An 18,898-nucleotide genomic window follows, 5' to 3' on the forward strand; every position below is an offset into this window, starting at 1 on the left:
GTTGGTCAAAATATCCATAATTTACCTTGCAACCACTCATGTTAATAAACATCCTACCTGCTTGTGCTTAACCTTTTCCCAGAACATAATGTGCACTGGACTGTCCATCACAAAACAAGAAGACGGGCATAACATAATTTTAAAAACAAAATTCAAATATTCCTATATAAAACAAGAAGAGGTACCCACAATTATAAGTAACAGGGTGACATATATATATATATATATATATATATATATATATATATATATATATATATATATATATACACACAAATAAAACTTTAACTTCCCACAAGTTTGCAAGAAAACTGCTGTCCTAAAAATGTCTTCAGAACTTATGTGGAAGCTACGAACCCTATTTTTGGATGTTACCTTAAAGTGAGCACAGTGAAACGTTCATCTCTCAGCAGATAAATTTGAACCTTGTAGTGTCAAACTCTGCACATACATCATCCTGGACAGCGAGGGGCCAAAACATCCACGCAAAGTGAAAGTGAGCAAAACACATTTCTGAGTGGAAAAGGATGGAAAGACAAAACAATCCATTTAAAGTAAAAGTTGTCGGTTTTGGGACTTTTCAGTCTGTTCATTTAACTGAGTTATTGATTTTGACTCTTTACTGATTTTTCTTTTTTTAAGCCATTAACGTCAAATTCAACCACATCTATTTCAACTTTTAAGGGTCATGTCTTACACCTGACGATGATAGCCAGCTTGTTGTTTACACTGAACTGCTAAAGGTCACAGTCATAATAACCTTTTCTTTTTCGTCGTATTTGAGTTTGTGTTAAAAAACCAGCTATGAGAAGCGAAGTTCATTGAACCGAGTTCAGTTAAAAGAGCAAACCATTTGAATTCTGTGGCACCATCATGCTCAGTGGTGTACCGGTCAAACCTTTTGGGATTTGCTGCAGTGCAACACAACCTTGAGTTGAATTAATTGATATAATAGATGGAATGATGGACGGATGTTTGATGTTGCTTTCCCGCACTGCATACTACTAGATACGTGACATAATCTCTCCGATTTTTTTTTAACTCAGTTCCACAGGTGAATGTGTGAGCAGTCAGCCACCATCTGAACACATCTCAGCTCCTGACATGACTTTGAGCTTCATCGTGTGGAGGAATTATACTCTAGAACAGCACACTTAAGACGTAGCCATGCCAAGCAGCAGAAAAGAGAAGACCTAAATAGTGTAATAACTTTCAAAACACATTCATTTATGTATATTAAGTACAATACAAATACTGATATTTTGACATTTTTTGTCTAAATTAGTTTGGAAAATTTGATCAATTTGCATGTCACTACATAATACAAATGTTATTTTTCAGAATATCTGCAGATGTAGCCCGGACACCCATGACCATCAGTTTGTTCTTTTATTGGAACAAAGTGTGCAGAGTTAAAATCTGCTTAGTAACATTATGGGTGACCATTGCAAGCGTTTTCTTCCCACCACACGGACTTCCAAGAAACCCCCAACAGGGGTCACTGTTGGTTAAGTACTGTTAGAAATTACTTTTCCTGATCTGTATTTTGTTCTGCTTCAACATATTGAAAAGTTCTTGGGCAAGAAGAGGGGATCTGTGTGGACAAACACACACAGGCACTCTCACAGAGTTGGATACGACCCAGAATGTGCAGCACATCTGACTTGCCCTTGCCTTGTCAGAAAAATCATGTCTTATCTCGTTCTGCAAATACTGCCTCTGCACAAAGGAGGAGGAAACAGAACTCCAGCTGTCATCGCCTCGCCAGCACACCGGCCCACCTGTCCAAACATCCAACCCACTACGCCCTGTCATCAAAAGCCCGGGATTCACTGCTCTCCGCAAGGAGATAAAGCCTCTCTCATTATTCTGCTCATGTTTGTATTTAGACAAGCAGATGACCACTTGCTCTGAGCCTGCTCAGCGTCTTAATAAAGGTGCTCCGGGGGTTGTGCTTATCTTTCCGACTGAGCGCCAGGGCGGATGGCCTCACTCTTACCTGCCAGCTCACATCCAGGGAAATACACGTAATAAAGCACACACCACAGGAATTAAAGAGATAGGACTGCACCAACACTTCCACAGATGTCTGAGAGTGACAAATACGCACGGGGCGCATCTCCTTGTCGCATGGTCAGGCTAACGCCGCTGCATCGTGTGCCAACTGGCACTAGCAACAGCATGGCCACTTGTCTGAACACAAGCTGGAAGCAGGATTTCATTGGATGTAAAAGGAAGACTGGGCAGCTTGCGGTCAGCAGTGAATGGCTCTGCATATAAAATGCAGCTTTCATTCACTCTGGCAACAACTTAAGATTCTCGATGGCTAATGTCGGAGCAACAGGGAGCCTGCGAGTTAGAACAAAGTCCCATCGTGTCACTTTTTTCGACTTGAAGCTCTTGTGAAAACAAAAACAAACTACCCCATGTTTTCTCCTGTCACAGTAAAGATTCTTCAGCAGTTAGTCAATGAGAGAAATTTCCAGGATACAAATGCTGTGTTGTAATGTCAAAATCATCTCAATACAGTAATAACACTACGTCCTGTAGCTCGTTGTAATAATGTTTCGGTTAAAGCAAAGTTAGCCTAATTCCCAACTACAAAGTATAAATAATATGTCAATGATTTCAAGCTTCTAAAGTAAAAGTGCCCAACAATACAATAAAAAAAATGGAGTTGATCAAAAACACGTTTATTTTTGGTACATATTGGTTGGAGATGTCCATGTAGGCTTGTATAAGAAATGCAGATCCTTTTGAATGCATTACAGACCAGGGCGGTACAGATAGGCTGGAACTGTGCTCATGTGAGGTCAATGATATTTTAATTCCAAAAAGCCCGGTATAAAATCAAAATCACATCCAATTATGCAGAGGAAATGTGGGTTTAATCAAAATTATGTGAGTAGAAACCTTTATTTCCTTCATTATGTCAACTTTCAGGAATAACACCCTGGTGCAAAACACTATCAGCAGGAAGCAATTGAAAGAGCTTTATTTTGAGTAAAAGTTGTAACGCAACTGAGTCCAACATTTTGGTGATTAAAGATGACAAAAATCAGGAAGAATTTTGGAGACTGAACTACTTGAAAAATAACCTGGCCATGAACTTGCACAGGAAGCTTTTAAACACTTGACACGAGAAGCAGCGGGGAGATCCGAGACGAGCGACAACAGACAACCGGCACTGAAAACCACTTGGCTTCACAAACACACACGTGACAAAGAGAAACCAAAACAGAAAAGTAATGTAACAAAAGATAGTGAAGCTACAGACAAAATGTTGAGAGTAGTGCAGAGAATGAAACTGGACACGAGAGACAAACAACAAACACGTCATGAAAACAAAGATCAGGGAAGACGGGAAACATTAAGGCAAGACAAACATGAAAAACAGGAAGTCACCAAAACAGGTTTGAATCTTGAGAATCGTGACTCCTAAGCCTATTTTAAACTGGCAGGTTTGTAAACTGCAAACATTTATCTACCCAAAAGTGATTTACCAGGATTGTGTGAGGTGATGACGTCAGCGAGCTGCTGCTCGGGGACTGACTCCTGCTTGCCGTGGTCCTTCTCCAGGAGTTTATCCACCATGGCGATGACACAGTTGAGACATTTGGCCACATTAGCCCACAACCTGTCCTGCAAGAGCCAAGCACACAATCAGCAGTCAGACCAGGCTCGCACATCTCATCTCGGTCTCATCCACGCTGCCTCGGCTTGTGAAGGTCCGACAGAGGCGATCAAAAAGATGCACACACACACACACACACACACACACACACACACACACACACACACACACACACACACACACACACACACACACACACACACACACACACACACACACACACACACACACACACACACACACACACACACACACACACACACACACACACACACACACACACACACACACACACACACACACACACACACACAAAAAGACTGTTTTCCTCTGTGCAATAGAAAGTATCTTTGTGTTCAAAAGGTCAGAAAGGAATTGCCGTATGGATATTCTGAAAGCATTTTCATGGTTTCCACTTTCTCTTTCTTGGTCTGAGCTCCAACTGTTCACTGATTTTACTTCTGCCTTTATGTGTGTCTAAGGGGCGGCTTGTATTTTGGTCTTCGGAGGTTCAAAAACATGGTTTGAAGACTTTATAATGGGCAAGGAATATTTTGAGAGATAATTGGGTGCCGGTTTGGAGAAATGACACTGAACCCCTGCTGTCAGAGTGGCAGACGATGCCCCACACAAACAAACAGTCGTCTGCACTCCCATGAAAAGAAGCAGAACGGTTTGAATTCACTGATGAAAAACACAAAATCTCAGTAGTGTTTGATATGCTACTTGATTTAGTAAGTTAGTGAAATGGTTTGCCAATAATATGGTGCTTCCGTGATATAGCAGCATATTCCCTGTAATTGTGGTCTTGTGTGATAGACCGCAGTGAAAATCTAATTTGTGAAAGCCAGGATCGCTGCCTCATACTTGCAACAAACCGGTGAGGTACAAGATGACATTACTGCCTGTTCAGGCTCATGACTGACAAGATGGAAACTGTCAGTGGATTAGACAAATGTGAGCTCACACTGGCCTTTGACCTTTGGTTGTATAAATCTTATCACAATGTCTCATGGACACCACATGGACAAGAATGGATGGATGGATGGATGTGTGTTCATACAAATAACCCACATACATGACACTTTCTGCCTTTGGAAAATACAAACAAAACATTTCCTCACAAATCGCAAAAGTCCTTACCCACTCCTCCTCGTCATACTCTTTATGATGTGGTATTGAGGTCTGATGTTTCGGTGGCATAATCCCACCTTCTCCTGCAGTGGTGGTTTGTAATCCTGCCACGTTATTACACATCGCTGTGCTCTCAGTGTCTGGCGTGGCTGGACTGTGGCCTGGCAGTCCCTGGACGGGGCTCTGGTTCTGCTCGCCGCCCTGAACTTGCTGTTGGCCCGGCGCCGGCGCTTGCTTCTGGTTCTTGGAAACGTAGCCAGGTCGCGCTGCGTGCAGCGCTAGCAGGGCACTCTTGACCAATTCATCCTTAAGTGTGTGAACAAATTGCTCTGTCTGCAACAAAATGAGAGAGAGATAGAGAGAGAGAGATTGGAGAGAAGATAGATGCTGAGTTACCGTGGAACAGCACAACAAATAAAAATGTAAGCTCTGAAAAAGTAAAAGAGACGCAGAAGGTGACTGAGAAAGAGAGAACGGCTGTCAGGGAAAGCAGGCACAAGAAAATATGGGTGGGAGTGAAGGTAGAAGCAGGTAACTAGTTACAGAGGGAAGAAAACGCAACAGGGAAAATGAACACTCCTTCACCATAAAGATGGTGACAGTGCTTTCCATTACTGCAGCACAGTCGGAAAGCCCAAAAGAGAGGAAGAAAAATCAAAACAACAACAGCAACAACAAACAATTCAATTACTCCTCCTCCAGCCTCCTTCTCCGAGGAGCACAAATCCTTTGATCTCAAATTCAACGGCTACTGTAAGTTGATGAGGATCCCGGTACCAAGGAGCGGCAGGCTCGCCACAGCCACGACGTACAAAATGATAAGGGCTCTCAGGAGTAATTGAGTTAGCACTGCAATAAGCAATTCTATTACCACAGAAAATGTATTCTAACAAAACACAGAAGCCAAGCCAGCCCCCCCCCCCCCCCCCGAAATGAAAGGAAACCTGCAAGGTCATTACATACATATAGCTCCAACACAAACACCCCGCTCCGTCCTCTCCAGTGTGGACTAAATAGTGAGCTTGTTGAGACAGCTAGAAATCTAGAGAGTGCTTCATCAGCAAAGACGCACGACTGTGAAAAAAGGTCCTCGGGCTAATCCTGTCCCAGAACCAGAGAAATCTTTGTGTGAATGTCATAATGAAGGACTGATTCTGAACTTTTTGGGGCTTAGGACCTCTTTAAAACAGAAAAGAAAAAAAGAAACTGACTTGTAACATCCTTATTATGGGTGATTCTTATGAATGATCTGTCAGCATTTTAACAAAGGAGTCATTTTTATTCTTCTGTGTAATTTCCATGATGATCAATTATTCATCCAACTATCACGTTCAACTTGGCCAAATGATTGGTTTATTTATAGCTTATATTCCTCTAAGGGTCAATTTTTGAGATTTGACTTTGGTCTAATCTTCACTTCCCACACAGACGAAACCTCTCGCAGAACATTTGCAATTCTGACAACATCAATTCTGACCTCTTAACTTTCTGCCCGTGTTTTATGAGGCGAGCAGGGACAATGTGTTGTTTATTCGAGACACAACTGAGGGACAAAAACTTTGATTCACTCCACGCGTTGAATAATTAAAAAAAAAGTTCAGCAGAAAGATTCACAGTCTCTGAGGATTCGGTTTTCAAGGTTCACAGGATGAGCAACAAAAACACTGTGGATATAAATTTTGCACATTTTTGAGGAACAACCAACACATTAACAATGAGTTATGACTGACATTTCAGCACATTCGAAAATTTGTGAGGTTTGCTTGAAATCGGAAAGCTAACACAAAATTGACTTTGAGTTTAGCTTAAAGAATCAGTGTCAAAAGTTTCAGACGCCAAACATTTCTACCGTCGTTTACCTGATTCTCAAGCCCACCCCTCCAGGGTTAAGACGCTAGAATTCCCTCTACTGGACTCTGTATCCCCCTGTCAGCTAGATTCAGCAGCACAGACCAGAGGAAAACAAATTCATTTATGTTAAAATCCAAGAAAGGAAGGCTGCAAAGTCTTACAACTCACACAATTAAGTTGAAATGTTACTATGCTGCACGGTGCAGACACGTTAAGAAAGTCGAACAAATGTCCTATGCATTTAAAAAGTCCTATTTAGGCTACTTTTTTGTTGTTGCAAAAAACACATTACATAGCGGGACACCAGAACTGAGCAGGGTGTCAAACTTGATAAAAAAAATAGAATATAAAACTTTCAATGGATTATTTTGTCACATATAAAGACATTTTTCATATATGAGGCATAGGATTTGTTTGATCTTAATCAACATTTAATCAAATACTGTACAAATAGGAGGTATATATGGTAGTATTCTTTCTGGCTTCATAATGCCACAAACAAAAAAAAAAGTCATTTAATTTTACAATATCAATTTGGATGCAAAGGCAACAAAAAGCATTCACCGACATGCATTAGATGCATCTGGGGCCACACAGTGTCGCAGTAGTTTGCACTCTCACAGTGAGACGGCCGTGGGTTCAAATATAGCCCAGGGCCTTTCTGTAAGGAGTTTGTATTCTCTACCCTTGTGTGTGTGTGTGTGTAGGTGTAGGTGTCCTCCTGGTACTCTGGCTTCCTCCCACAGTCCCTCGCCCTCGATCCCGATAGGTTCCAGCGCACTATGACCCTCAACAGGATAAGCGGTGAAGAAGATGGATGGATTGATGCATCTAATAAATGCCATTTAAACACTCTATTTTAAACATTTGTTTTAATAAAAGTGGTTTTGCCAGTCACATATTGCCTTTTAACAAAACTTTCTGATGGAGGAAGACAACCCAAAGTAAGTTAAGTTGGTAAGTAAGCAAGTTGTGCCTTAAGTTACGTGCTTTACAGTTTGGTCTTTTTGTTAAATGAACCCTTCACTTGTGTTGATTTCATTATGGCTTCAAAATTAAATCCACAGACCTGAAGTGTCCATCTGTTCTTTCTGGGATGGAATTAGAGTCTCTTTCAGCCACTAGAAAAAAAAGGAGAAACAAAACAAAACATACAAAAAAAACCCCCACATTGACTGATCCATATGGGTTTAGTTATTCTGTTCTCCATTTAGAAAATATAAAGGCTGTTATCCATACTGAATGGGCTGTTTGATAAATGTTTGAGCAGAAAAGGAAAACAGAACCGCACTTAAAACACTATTGTGCTTAATTCATATCCATTTGAATTGCCTTGCATGGCTCCAAATGAGTTCCATTACTCAATGATGACAGAACTGAAATCTGTGGATAGGAGGACTTGTATAATTGTCTAAGAAAACGCAATTCTGCTATAATACTGTGCCGCGCTCAATCTCACACAGAGAAGTAAACACAATTTCAAAAACCGAAACGTTCGAATGACTAAAGGAAGGAGTCACACAGGAACTTGAGATTCAAAATGCAAATTCATATTTAAATTGAACTCTTCCTATCTGACCTCAGTGTTAATTTGCAATCTGTGAGACTATGTATTATTCACTTCCCGAGATGAGTGAACAGTCACATATGGTATTTAAAACAATCTAGGTCATATTTGCACTTCTTAAACACAGGGTCAGAAAACTCATTTGACTGAGCTGGAGCTCAAACAGTAACTTTTTATGATAGTGGAATCATTTTCTTTTGTCATCACACTCCATGCATTTTTTGGGGGGGGGGGGGGGGGTGGATAAAAGGGAGGCAATTACATTATAAATCAGGCATAACAATCAGCCAATGGAATCACTGAATCACATTCCTAGAAAAAATTAAAGATCCAAAACCGAGCACATACCCACTGAGATTAGATCTCCAGCATAGTGCAGACAACATGTTAATGGTACGCTGTACTGCAGAATCCGTATAGATACTGGGTTCAAAGCAAAATATCAGAGGTGCACTCCTTTGGGTAAAGGAGACAAGCACTGCAGATCCATTTTTTTACTGAGGCGAAACCAAAGCAACGTTGCTCCCCCACGTGCAAAAACTACTCCTTAGTGTAACTATTCGACACCTACCCGTTTTAAAAGATCTGAGAGACGGAACAATCCCTCAGGAAGCATTCTGGTTCTTGTCTTCCTTCAGCATATCTGCTGATCTGATCTTGACTGAGCTGAAAGTCTGAAAACACTTCTGTGCACTCTGACTGAGAGAAAAAAAAACGGGTTTGATTCAAAAGAGAAGGAAACTATGGAAATCTATTCACCTCGAATGGTTCTTACCCTGAAGGATGAGCAGATTTTAGGCTGCGTTAAAAATAGAACTTTTTTATTCTCTGCAGCTTCATGGGAAAGGTGGAGGATGGCTGAATGGGAGGTTGGTCAAATGTCAACAACACTTACTTATGAAGGCCTTTACACACCACGGCATTAATGACAACTGCAAACAGTATAATTTATCATCAACACAATCAAACACAGCAACTTCCAGGTAAGCAACCTTGCAGTGTACACATACCAGGTCCAAAGACACAGCTGGAGGGCAGAGACGCACATAAATTGTCTTTTCACTATGATTATCATCAGGGAAATTATCATGTTCACCATCAACAATCAGCAAAATGCTGATCTTTAAAAAGCAACATCACTTCTGTCATGTCCCAAGTTAATCAGAATTATTATTTTTAGCACGCGCGCACGCACGCACGCACGCACGCACGCACGCACGCACGCACGCACGCACGCACGCACGCACGCACGCACGCAAAGCCTTTTGTGCAAAAAAAAGGCCATTATAGTTGCGTTGTTTTCCTGTTAAAAGAGAGCTTTCCTTCGCCTGTGCTTGATCATGTGAAATAGTTGGATTTTCATCTGCCTTGAGATGCCTAGGTTGTAATTGCTGCTATTAATTGAATTCATCACTGAATACAACCCTTCAAAGAAGCACTGGTTCTTCTCACCAAACGTTTTTCAAAGGATCCTGCTTGAAAGTTGTATTAAAATAATCTTCGAGAACTGTGCACAGATCTTCATATCTGCAGATTGTGGTTCGGATCCTTCCATCTCTTCGTAACAGCATTTTTAAAATCTGGGTAATGTCGTCTTTTCAAGGACCATGTGGTTCTCAAATAGGACTTAGCTGTATTTTTCGGTTGTGTTGTGTCCATTTTCTCCAAAAGGTTTTAACCAAGTAGTCACGTTTAGTCACACAGTCCAAAAAAATTACCTGTATGTTTGAATGCGAGTGTGTGTCCTGACATGGAATGGTGCCCTGTCCTATTTTACTTTGCTGCAGAATACCTTCTCGCTGGTATTATATGATGCATATGTAGCGTTGTGTCTTCTCTGACTAAAGTTTTAGATGAGCACTATATACATACAACACATTATATATTATCCAGGTGGCTCTGCTTCCTCCCACGATCACATAAAGTCACATTGACTAATGGAAGCCGGCACACAATCAATGGACACGTCAACCTTTCCAAGGAGTACCTTGTCCTTCACCCAAGCTTACATACAACATCTATAAAGGTTCAATGGAATGTTGGATGCTTAACAACACTAATGAATCAAGAAATAAATACTTCTGATTTGACATCTGAAGTGTTTAAAATGCGTTCATGGAGAAAAGCAGATCTTCAATTATAGGAATTACAGGGAAAAGTGCTAATTACCAGCTCACATCACTAATATATTAATAGTGAATTTCAAAGGGGAAAAAATGTAAATTGTGCTAATGTCATAAAAAAAAGCTTTAAAAACTAAATGAAGACAAATTGTCTCCATGACAACGAAAGTACAAATATCAAATGCAGAAGGAGAAACAGTCACAGTGCAATAATTCCCACCTTGTAGGTTACTGCTGTTAAGTGACCGGGAGGAGGCAGTAAAAACAGTGGGCAGTTTATTAGGTTAGTTAATTTCCCCTGAAGCTAACTTGTAGCTAACTTGTAGCTTCATATCTAATGAGAGAAGTCACATGTGTCCATTTTCTCACTAAACTTGCAGCGACTAACATTTTATATCATCAAATGTCAACTTCTTTCTGCAAATGATTCCGAAAATAAATAAAACTAACTTGAGTTTGCACAGCTGCATGTCAACACGTCACCATAAGTATTTGTGGATATGTTTATATAAAAACATTATCAATTTGCATCTGTAGAGAAAAAAAAAAAAGTCACTACTAATGCATTTTGTGTGATGGTATTCATGACTTGGGGATTTTCACTGTGTCGAGTATGATGTTACTTCATTGGCTTTCACGTTCGCACACTTTCACACCATCCCTGAGTCAGTCTCACACACAGACACAGCTTGAGATTTTAATCAGAGAGCAGCCCTGCATGTGCTGACCAGGCCAGGGGTTTAGTTGGCCAGTGTGTTCATGTCTAATCAAGGATGAGAGGAAGTGGTGACAGAGCGAATGTACCAATTAAGCAGGCTGATTGGGCTCTATTCCACTGTGGCAAAAACAATCTCTCCCACAACAGATTGCAATCTGACAGCACCAGATGTAATTCATTAATTATACTGATAAAAACTCCTCATCTCTATAAACCTCCATGCTGCTGTTCACTTTTGTTAGTTTGGCGTTTTTATGATGAGTTATGAATTTTTCCTGAGGTAATCTCTTTCGTGTGTGTGTGTGTGTGTGTGTGTGTGTGTGTGTGTGTGTGTGTGTGTGTGTGTGTGTGTGTGTGTGTGTGCGTGCGTGCGTGCGTGCGTGCGTGCGTGCGTGCGTGCGTGCGTGCGTGCGTGCGTGCGTGCGTGCGTGCGTGCGTGCGTGCGTGTGTGTGTGTGTGTGTGTCAGAGCAACTTCAGTATTTTAGGTTATGTTAAGATTTTATAAATTTTGCAGCATTTGTTTGCAATAAGCAGACAACCTGACGGAAAGTGCTCATATTCAAATCTACAGTAAAACCCCAGTGGCAGACAAGGAAGCAGAAAGTCTGAATAAATAATTATGTTTGGGTTTGGACAAACTCACCCCCTCAGTTAAAGATTAATCTCAGGAGCTCTCCTGTCTGAGATAGTAACCTGACAGCTGTGACGACATACCCATCTTTTGTGTATTGCAGCAGCTTCAGGCCAAAAGTAATAAAGGGATAGCGGGATGGAAGTGAAGGAAGGTGAAAGGTGTCGGTGCTGCCTCACCTTGTCAGAGAGGTTCTTGAGTGCATCCCTCAGGCCTGGGGAAGAGTGCTCGTGGGCAGCCTGGAGGAGCTGGTCCGCTAAGCTTGTGATGAGGGGCTGGAGGAGGCTCATGGTGCTGAGTACCTCCTGAGCTTTGGCTGTGTGCTCTGGGGAGTAGTAGATACACTGGTAGGCAGTGCTGAAGCTGGAGTGGAAGACAAAAACAACACATCAATCCAGATCTGACAGAAAGGGTTGCAGAATTGACTTGAAAATAACTCTGCCACACGTAAACAATTGTAAATGCATTCCACTTATATGGCACTTCCCAGTCCCCAAAGCGCTTTAAACTGTTAATCACATTCACCCATTCACACACCCATTCACACGCACGCACGCACGCACGCACGCACGCACGCACGCACGCACGCACGCACGCACGCACGCACGCACGCACGCACGCACGCCATGCGAGGGGCTCAATCCATCCATCGGGAGCAATTTGGGGTTCGGTGTCTTGCTCAAGGACACTTTGGCGTGTGGATGGAATCAGTTCCGGAACCGAGCCACAGCTGCACCAAATAGTAGTTACAATAAACAGAAGCTCATCCCTTCTTTGTTTGGAACAAGGAGGGCAAACACTTTCTATTAAACCACCTGCAAGTTGCATGGATTGAAATATTTTCACTAAGCAAATATAAATTTGCATAAATGAAACAGTCAGTTGGGAAGTTTACATAATCTAATAGTCTCATGGATGCAGGCAACCTGTGGAGCTGCATACAGTTCTCTGACCTGTCTTTGTTGTCTTCTGTATCCTTCACAAAATGACACACTTAACTTGTCATTTGAGAATCCAAAAGACACCTGCCAAAGAACGTTTTAGATATTTTGTCAACTAATTTAATAAAAACATAATAACAGCAACACTATGTATGCATCTTGATAGGCTGTGAATTTTCATTATGAGGATTGAAACAACGGCTTTATTTTACTTGGTAGGAGGCGGGGAAAAAAAGATTCAATCACAAAGGTTGAGGACCTTTGTCAAAGGCTATGGCCAGAAAGTCAGTGTTGTTCTGTTAGGTCCCTGTGATGCGTTGCTGATGGTTCAACGTTAGTTTCAATTGAATTCAACTCTGTCACTTTATTCCACCATGAGGGAAGATTTAAGTGACATTGATAAGTCAAACCAGCATGATAAATTAAAAAAGTAAAAATTTGTTAATATTAAGAACACTTAATATGTGTGTGTGTTTGTGCCTGCGTGTGTGCAAATAAAGGACTAGAAGTCCTTCTTGTACACCCATAAAGTGATAAAACTGATTACACACATATTTGAAAGCATATGTGCTGCTACTTAGAAGGTGTCACTTTCCAGGTTCAGAGTATCAAACGTCAGATTGAACTTGTAGTCCAATGTCAAGTCATTTTGTTTTTATGAATAATTAATACATTTCTCATTTCTGGGATGCTACTTAACAGCAGACAAGAACACTTTGTCAGTTCCCAGGTTTGTGCCAAATCACTCCAATCAGACTTTGATTTTTTTTTTTTTGGGGAGTGAAGTTCTAGTGACTTTCAATGAGTTTCCGCTGACTTCCTGCCATCAATGTGAAAAGAGGATGCCATTTGCGACCCTCCCAGCTCGTTTAGAGTCAGCGCCGCAAACTCCTATGTAGGACAAACCCCAGAGCCTGATCCAAAGGCATAATTGACATAAGAAAGAGATGGAGTGTGAGAGGAGGAGGGAGAAGAAGGCCTATAACAGATGGTCTAATAAAGTATTCTCTGCAGTGCTCCTGATGTTTCAGTGTGAAAAAAAAAAGGAAGTGTGGAACAGTGCTACCTGATGTATCAATAAGTGCAAAAACCTGAAGGTCTGAAGAAATTAGACGCAGTGGAAACTAGCCACTAACTATGTCTTTGACTGGCGAACTTTAAGATCTTGGCCTTGTCATTACAGCTAATGAGCCCCCTGGAGAACTACCACCCACAAGCTCAAAGTTAATCAAAGGAATCACTAAGTGAAAGGGAGACTCGGGGCAAACAGTGTGAAGTGCTCAACCACACTGAACACTAGTAGTTCTACTTGCCTGTTAGCCCTGCTTCCATACCTTCAAATGGTATGAAATGTCCAAAATTGAAAAATCTATTGCAACAAAGTAAAGTCTGTAAAACCTTTTCATCCCCTGTGAGCTTACATTCATCTTACTACATTATGCAGAACTCCCAAAAAAAAATCCCTCAAGACTGCAACAATTGAGATACTTGAGAAACGAGGCAGAGGAATAAAGTTTTTGTAAGAGGACAATTGCTTCAGTGACTGAGATCCAATTACAGCTCTGCTGACTCATAAGTACAAATCAAATCCCATTGGAGAGCCTATGGAGGCAATAATGAATGTTGGGACCTGCCACTTGATGCTTGAAGACGGAATTGATCTCGTCTAAGTCTGGCGAAGACAGAGCTCTTTAATTACTTGATCAGCATCGATGTCATTCCAAAGAGGTTTACGGAAATATGCATACATGTGAGAACGCAAACTTGATGAGAGACCTGCAGGATTTCACGAGGATCTGCATGTCCTGTCAAACATTCAGTACTTTTTATACCCCTAATGGAATGTGCAGGTGTCGTGTACTCCAGCACATTACTGTTATGGCATTTCTTATAAACACAATATTCCATAACAACAGGCAGTGGATGGAAAAATGCACAAAATACAATTCAACAGAGCAACTTTACACAATGCTTTATTCTACAATCACAAACATCACTCCAGGGTTCAGTCTAGTCACTGTTTGTTTACAGTTTGTGCATCTAGAAAGAACTCTCTCTTGTCTAGGTTTAAAGCAGGGGTGTCCAATCCTGGTCCTGGATGACCTGCATGTTTCAGGTTTTTTCCCACTTGCAACACACTGGATTGCATTGAGTGCCTTGATGATCATTAGGACCCGGATTGGACAAGCCTTAAAGTTCGCGGGATTTAGCTTCAAGACGACTCACAAAACACGTGAACTCATTAAAATAAAAATTCAAAATGCATCTTTTCTACAAATCCTTCAGGTTCAGTTGAAGGAATCTCCATTAAATGTGCCAACAATCTGTGTTTTCAAAAGCAGGCCAATTGCAGGACGCATCATAATGCATTGGTTTCAAGTGAAATGTTTTGGTCTTTTGCTGACGGCAAGTTATCACACCACATTAAACGTTTGATCTGTTGTTTTTGTGTGCCTTGCGGTCTGATCTGCATCATCTGTAATAACCACAAAAAACTGGGAGAAATTACTAGAAAAAACACAGTTTAGATGCTCCTTTAAACAGCATTCGTAGGGATGCTGGCACTTTGTTGTTGTTGTTGTTTATTCCCACCAGGTGATGCTTTGGTCCGCAACAACTGTATATAGTATTTGAATGTTAATATGTTAATTTACATTCCTGACATGTTTCTGAGCCATTTGTCCAGCAACTATGTCAACTTTTAAGTTGGCAATCATGAATATTTATGTGTATATCCAGAGACTTCAGGGACTCATTAGTTTACATTTACATACACACTGCACACAGAATTTCAAATAATCTCGTTTTCAGCCTGTTCTCAGGTCCATGTTTTGTATAAGTGCCAGTGCAGAAAAACTCAGGTTTAACTATGATAACATTACGTTCAGGAAAAGATCACAGTATACACATGTTTGTTCTACTAGTTATATGGAGTAACTGATGCACATGACTTAGATCTGCAGGAAAAACTTCCGTCTCCCACTGAGAGTAATTATACAACACATAGCTGATGTCTGCTTATATCACAACCGGCTCCATTGCTATGTTGCAGCAAAAAGATGATAAATAGATAACTCTTAGGACATGACTTGTTACCTTGTCAGACATTGATCCAGTGAGTCTGATGAAATTTAAATTAGCCTGGAAATCTCTGGTGCATATGTAAAACTAAGGAGGCATCTGCACCCTGACAATGTCACTCCAGGCACCAAGTTTCAGAACCATATTTATCCAGCAGTGGATGTATACTGTATTCACGCTTCAGTGTCACACACACATCCATCCAACCAGCCATCTTCTAAACCCATTTTGTGAACATGGTTCCAGGCAGCCCGAGCCAAATATATATTTAATTAACATCTAACAGTCTAACAGGTTGTCACACAGACACTTCCAACACTTATCTGCTGGGTGACAGTCTTGTGTTTGTCACTTCAGTCACCTCCCTGCAGACATTCTCTCCGAAATACCTCCTCTGATTTCCTCTGCTGCGCCTTGTGCAGACGTGACAAACAAGTGACTCGGACAAAAAGACTATTCTATGGTGGCCAAACAGCCTCTTGCTTTGCCATGTCAACTTTTTATATCCTGTGTGGGGATTTGGACAGAATGTTACGTGTGATGTAATCTGGAATCGTGATGCCATAAATGAGACGTCATCTTGTGGGCAGCTCTACGATGTTTACAAGCATATGTTGAAACAGTGTCCTTTCATCGAGTATCTCGGAGAAGCTGCTTCATTGTTTCCCTCATACCTTACTGAGTGAATACTAAGAGAGGTTATGGAAACAGGATTTTCTGAAACTGAATAGTTACTCAAAATGATTACTCTGAATCTGACCTCATCTGAATTAATTTCTTTCATTACATTTAGAGAGATTTTGTTACATGACAGAAATTTCTGATCTTACCAAGGTGGCAAATTGTGAATTTATTGAAATCATAAGCCCTTCCTGGATTGTGGCCTTGTGGTGGAGGAAGGGCTTGCATGGCCACTCAAGGCAGACAGGTCTGGACTGAAGGCCCAGTCGAACACATTCAAATGTAACCCATGAAGAAGGAACACAGTAAATTGTGTACCCCGACAAATACAAGGTTCACTATTACCCTCCCCTGGAGTCAGAGTTGGTGGTTACCAGGAAAAAATGCCCTGTTTTATATTTGTGGTCATCCTGATGGAATTGATGCCCTCGGAATGATGCAGGGTTGATTTTTTTCTGTTTCCTAATGTTCTTCTTTCCAATTAATTACACTACGAATAGCCATGTTGACAGCCTGGAGTCCTTAAGGGTTCCTCAAGTTTGTCCTCAGTTTCCCACCCAAAAGTGGGCAGATCTTTATTTCCAATCTGCAACACATCGAAAATCTGGAAATTCAGATAGATCTAAAACAAGAGACTCAACTATTTAAACTGTACGACTGATTTTGGGTCTTTTGAAAAAAAAAAAGCAATGATACAGAATTCCATTTCCTTTTTGAAAGAGTGCAAAAGAGGGATCAGTGATAATCACAATCGCGTATCAAAAAATTGAGAAAACAACGAGTTGTAGATTTGTGGTTTTTTAAAGAGCAAGCAAGCTGTTGTTCACAATACAATTTACGATTGCAGGTAGACTTGATAAAACACTTTTTGAAAAGTACACAGGAAATATGCAGTATGGGTTCATTGTTTTCTTCCATTATTGTGATAAACATCAAATCTCAAGCTCCCTGCTGGCTCTGAGATAAGAGCACACACTGTGCCTGCATGATTTCTTGTATTCATTCTGACATTGTCTTACACTGCCCTCTTTTTCATGTTCAACTAGTATGTTCTCGTATCATTACAAAAAGAATAATATATCTAGAAATTGTTATACGTAAATTATTATTATTTCTTTTGGTGAGAATATGTTGGTTATGACCGCTTGCTTTCTCATTCCTCTAAATCCCCCTGAATATGTCATCTGAACTTTGTGACACACTTTGTCAAACATCAATTATATGTGCTGGAGCTACATCGACTCCCAGTTTATGCAGAGCAGTGCACGTTGGAGAGTCTTCCATCCTCAAGACATCTTCAGTGAAGGTTCACAGTTTTTGTGGCACACAGCAGTATAGTACACCAGAGTCCAACCACAACTGATCATGAAAAGTCAAAGAGATATGTGACTTCCAAATATAATTCACAATTTAAAATAATCAGTAAGGTTGTGGCTCACATTTAGAATTATTAGCGTAACTGAGTTACACATATGTAAAGGCTTACATATAAAACAGTTTTGTTTCTTGCTGGGCAGCATAACATTATTGAATGAGAGTGATCACAATACAAACGTTTGGAATTGAAATACATTTTTGTGTCATAAGATAGTGTATTAAACCAACAGATTAGTCCACAAGCTGCATCAAATATGTTTTGAGGATCAACATCAGGAAATCCTGGTTTAAAGAGGTGAAACTACAAGAGACCCACTTTCCTATTCATGAATCAGTGCTTCTTGTTTTATGGTTGCTTATTGTGTCACAGTTCATGTCTTATGACACGTCTGCTTTTTCTTTGACAAGTTTTCTATTGAAATGTATCAGTCACATGTCAAGGGTTAGGAACAGAGGTGAGGCAAGATTAAAGACATTCAGTGTGATAGAAATACCGTTTGAGTGCCACTATGAACCTTTAATCAATGTTTTCCAACATTAATTTTGGTCCTGATCCAAATGTGAATACCATGTTCACACTTGCATTCCTACACCGCACCCGGTCCCAAAACTCTACTTCATACACGTAAAAATGTCAGGTCTCAAAGCGCCCGAAATCAACCTAGTGAAATCCCAAATTCAGGAGGAAACATTTTATTCATACGACCCCTGATGCATATTTGTGCAAGACTATATATCCACTTACATCTCCCGAATTTCTTGTAAGAGAATATTAGTTTCCTCCTAGGTTTGGCTCCTCCAGAATGCATTACATGACGTGAGTGTGTCACTGAAGGGAGAGCAATGCTTTCAGGGAGAACTGCTGCCAGACTCAAACACGCTCACTGATAATGTATGATAATGGATTCTTTTTAATCCCACCTCTCACCACCCTGGGTGCACCACGCGCCTCCAGTCATTAAAATACCGAAGGTGTGCTGCCACTCCCTCTGCACATTATGCACAACCCACTTGACTACACTTTATACCTGCACTTCCACTCTTTCTTGAGATTATCGCCACATTTCTTTCTTTAATTCAATTTCACTGACAAACGGCATTGGTTCTTAGTAAAGAAAACGTCCAATTCTTACGGTATATTCAGAGACTTAGTGGCACG

At 40.8% G+C, this 18,898-nt stretch overlaps 1 protein-coding gene across 5 annotated transcripts in view; it reads right to left on the reverse strand.

The window, feature by feature from the left end:
* inpp4b (inositol polyphosphate-4-phosphatase type II B) overlaps positions 1–18,898 on the reverse strand; it is a 122,937-nt gene that overhangs the window by 15,051 nt on the left and 88,988 nt on the right. For all 5 annotated transcript variants that reach the window (XM_080463240.1, XM_080463244.1, XM_080463243.1 and 2 more), the window contains 3 exons: positions 11,839–12,022; positions 4,778–5,101; positions 3,504–3,642 (listed from right to left, as the gene is read on the reverse strand). In XM_080463240.1, the coding sequence (XP_080319366.1) occupies positions 3,504–3,642; positions 4,778–5,101; positions 11,839–12,022 (647 nt within the window). The remainder of the gene's footprint in view (positions 1–3,503; positions 3,643–4,777; positions 5,102–11,838; positions 12,023–18,898) is intronic.

This window comes from Lipophrys pholis, assembly GCF_963383615.2.
Source record: "Lipophrys pholis genome assembly, chromosome: 5".
Classification (NCBI taxonomy): Eukaryota; Metazoa; Chordata; class Actinopteri; order Blenniiformes; family Blenniidae; genus Lipophrys; species Lipophrys pholis.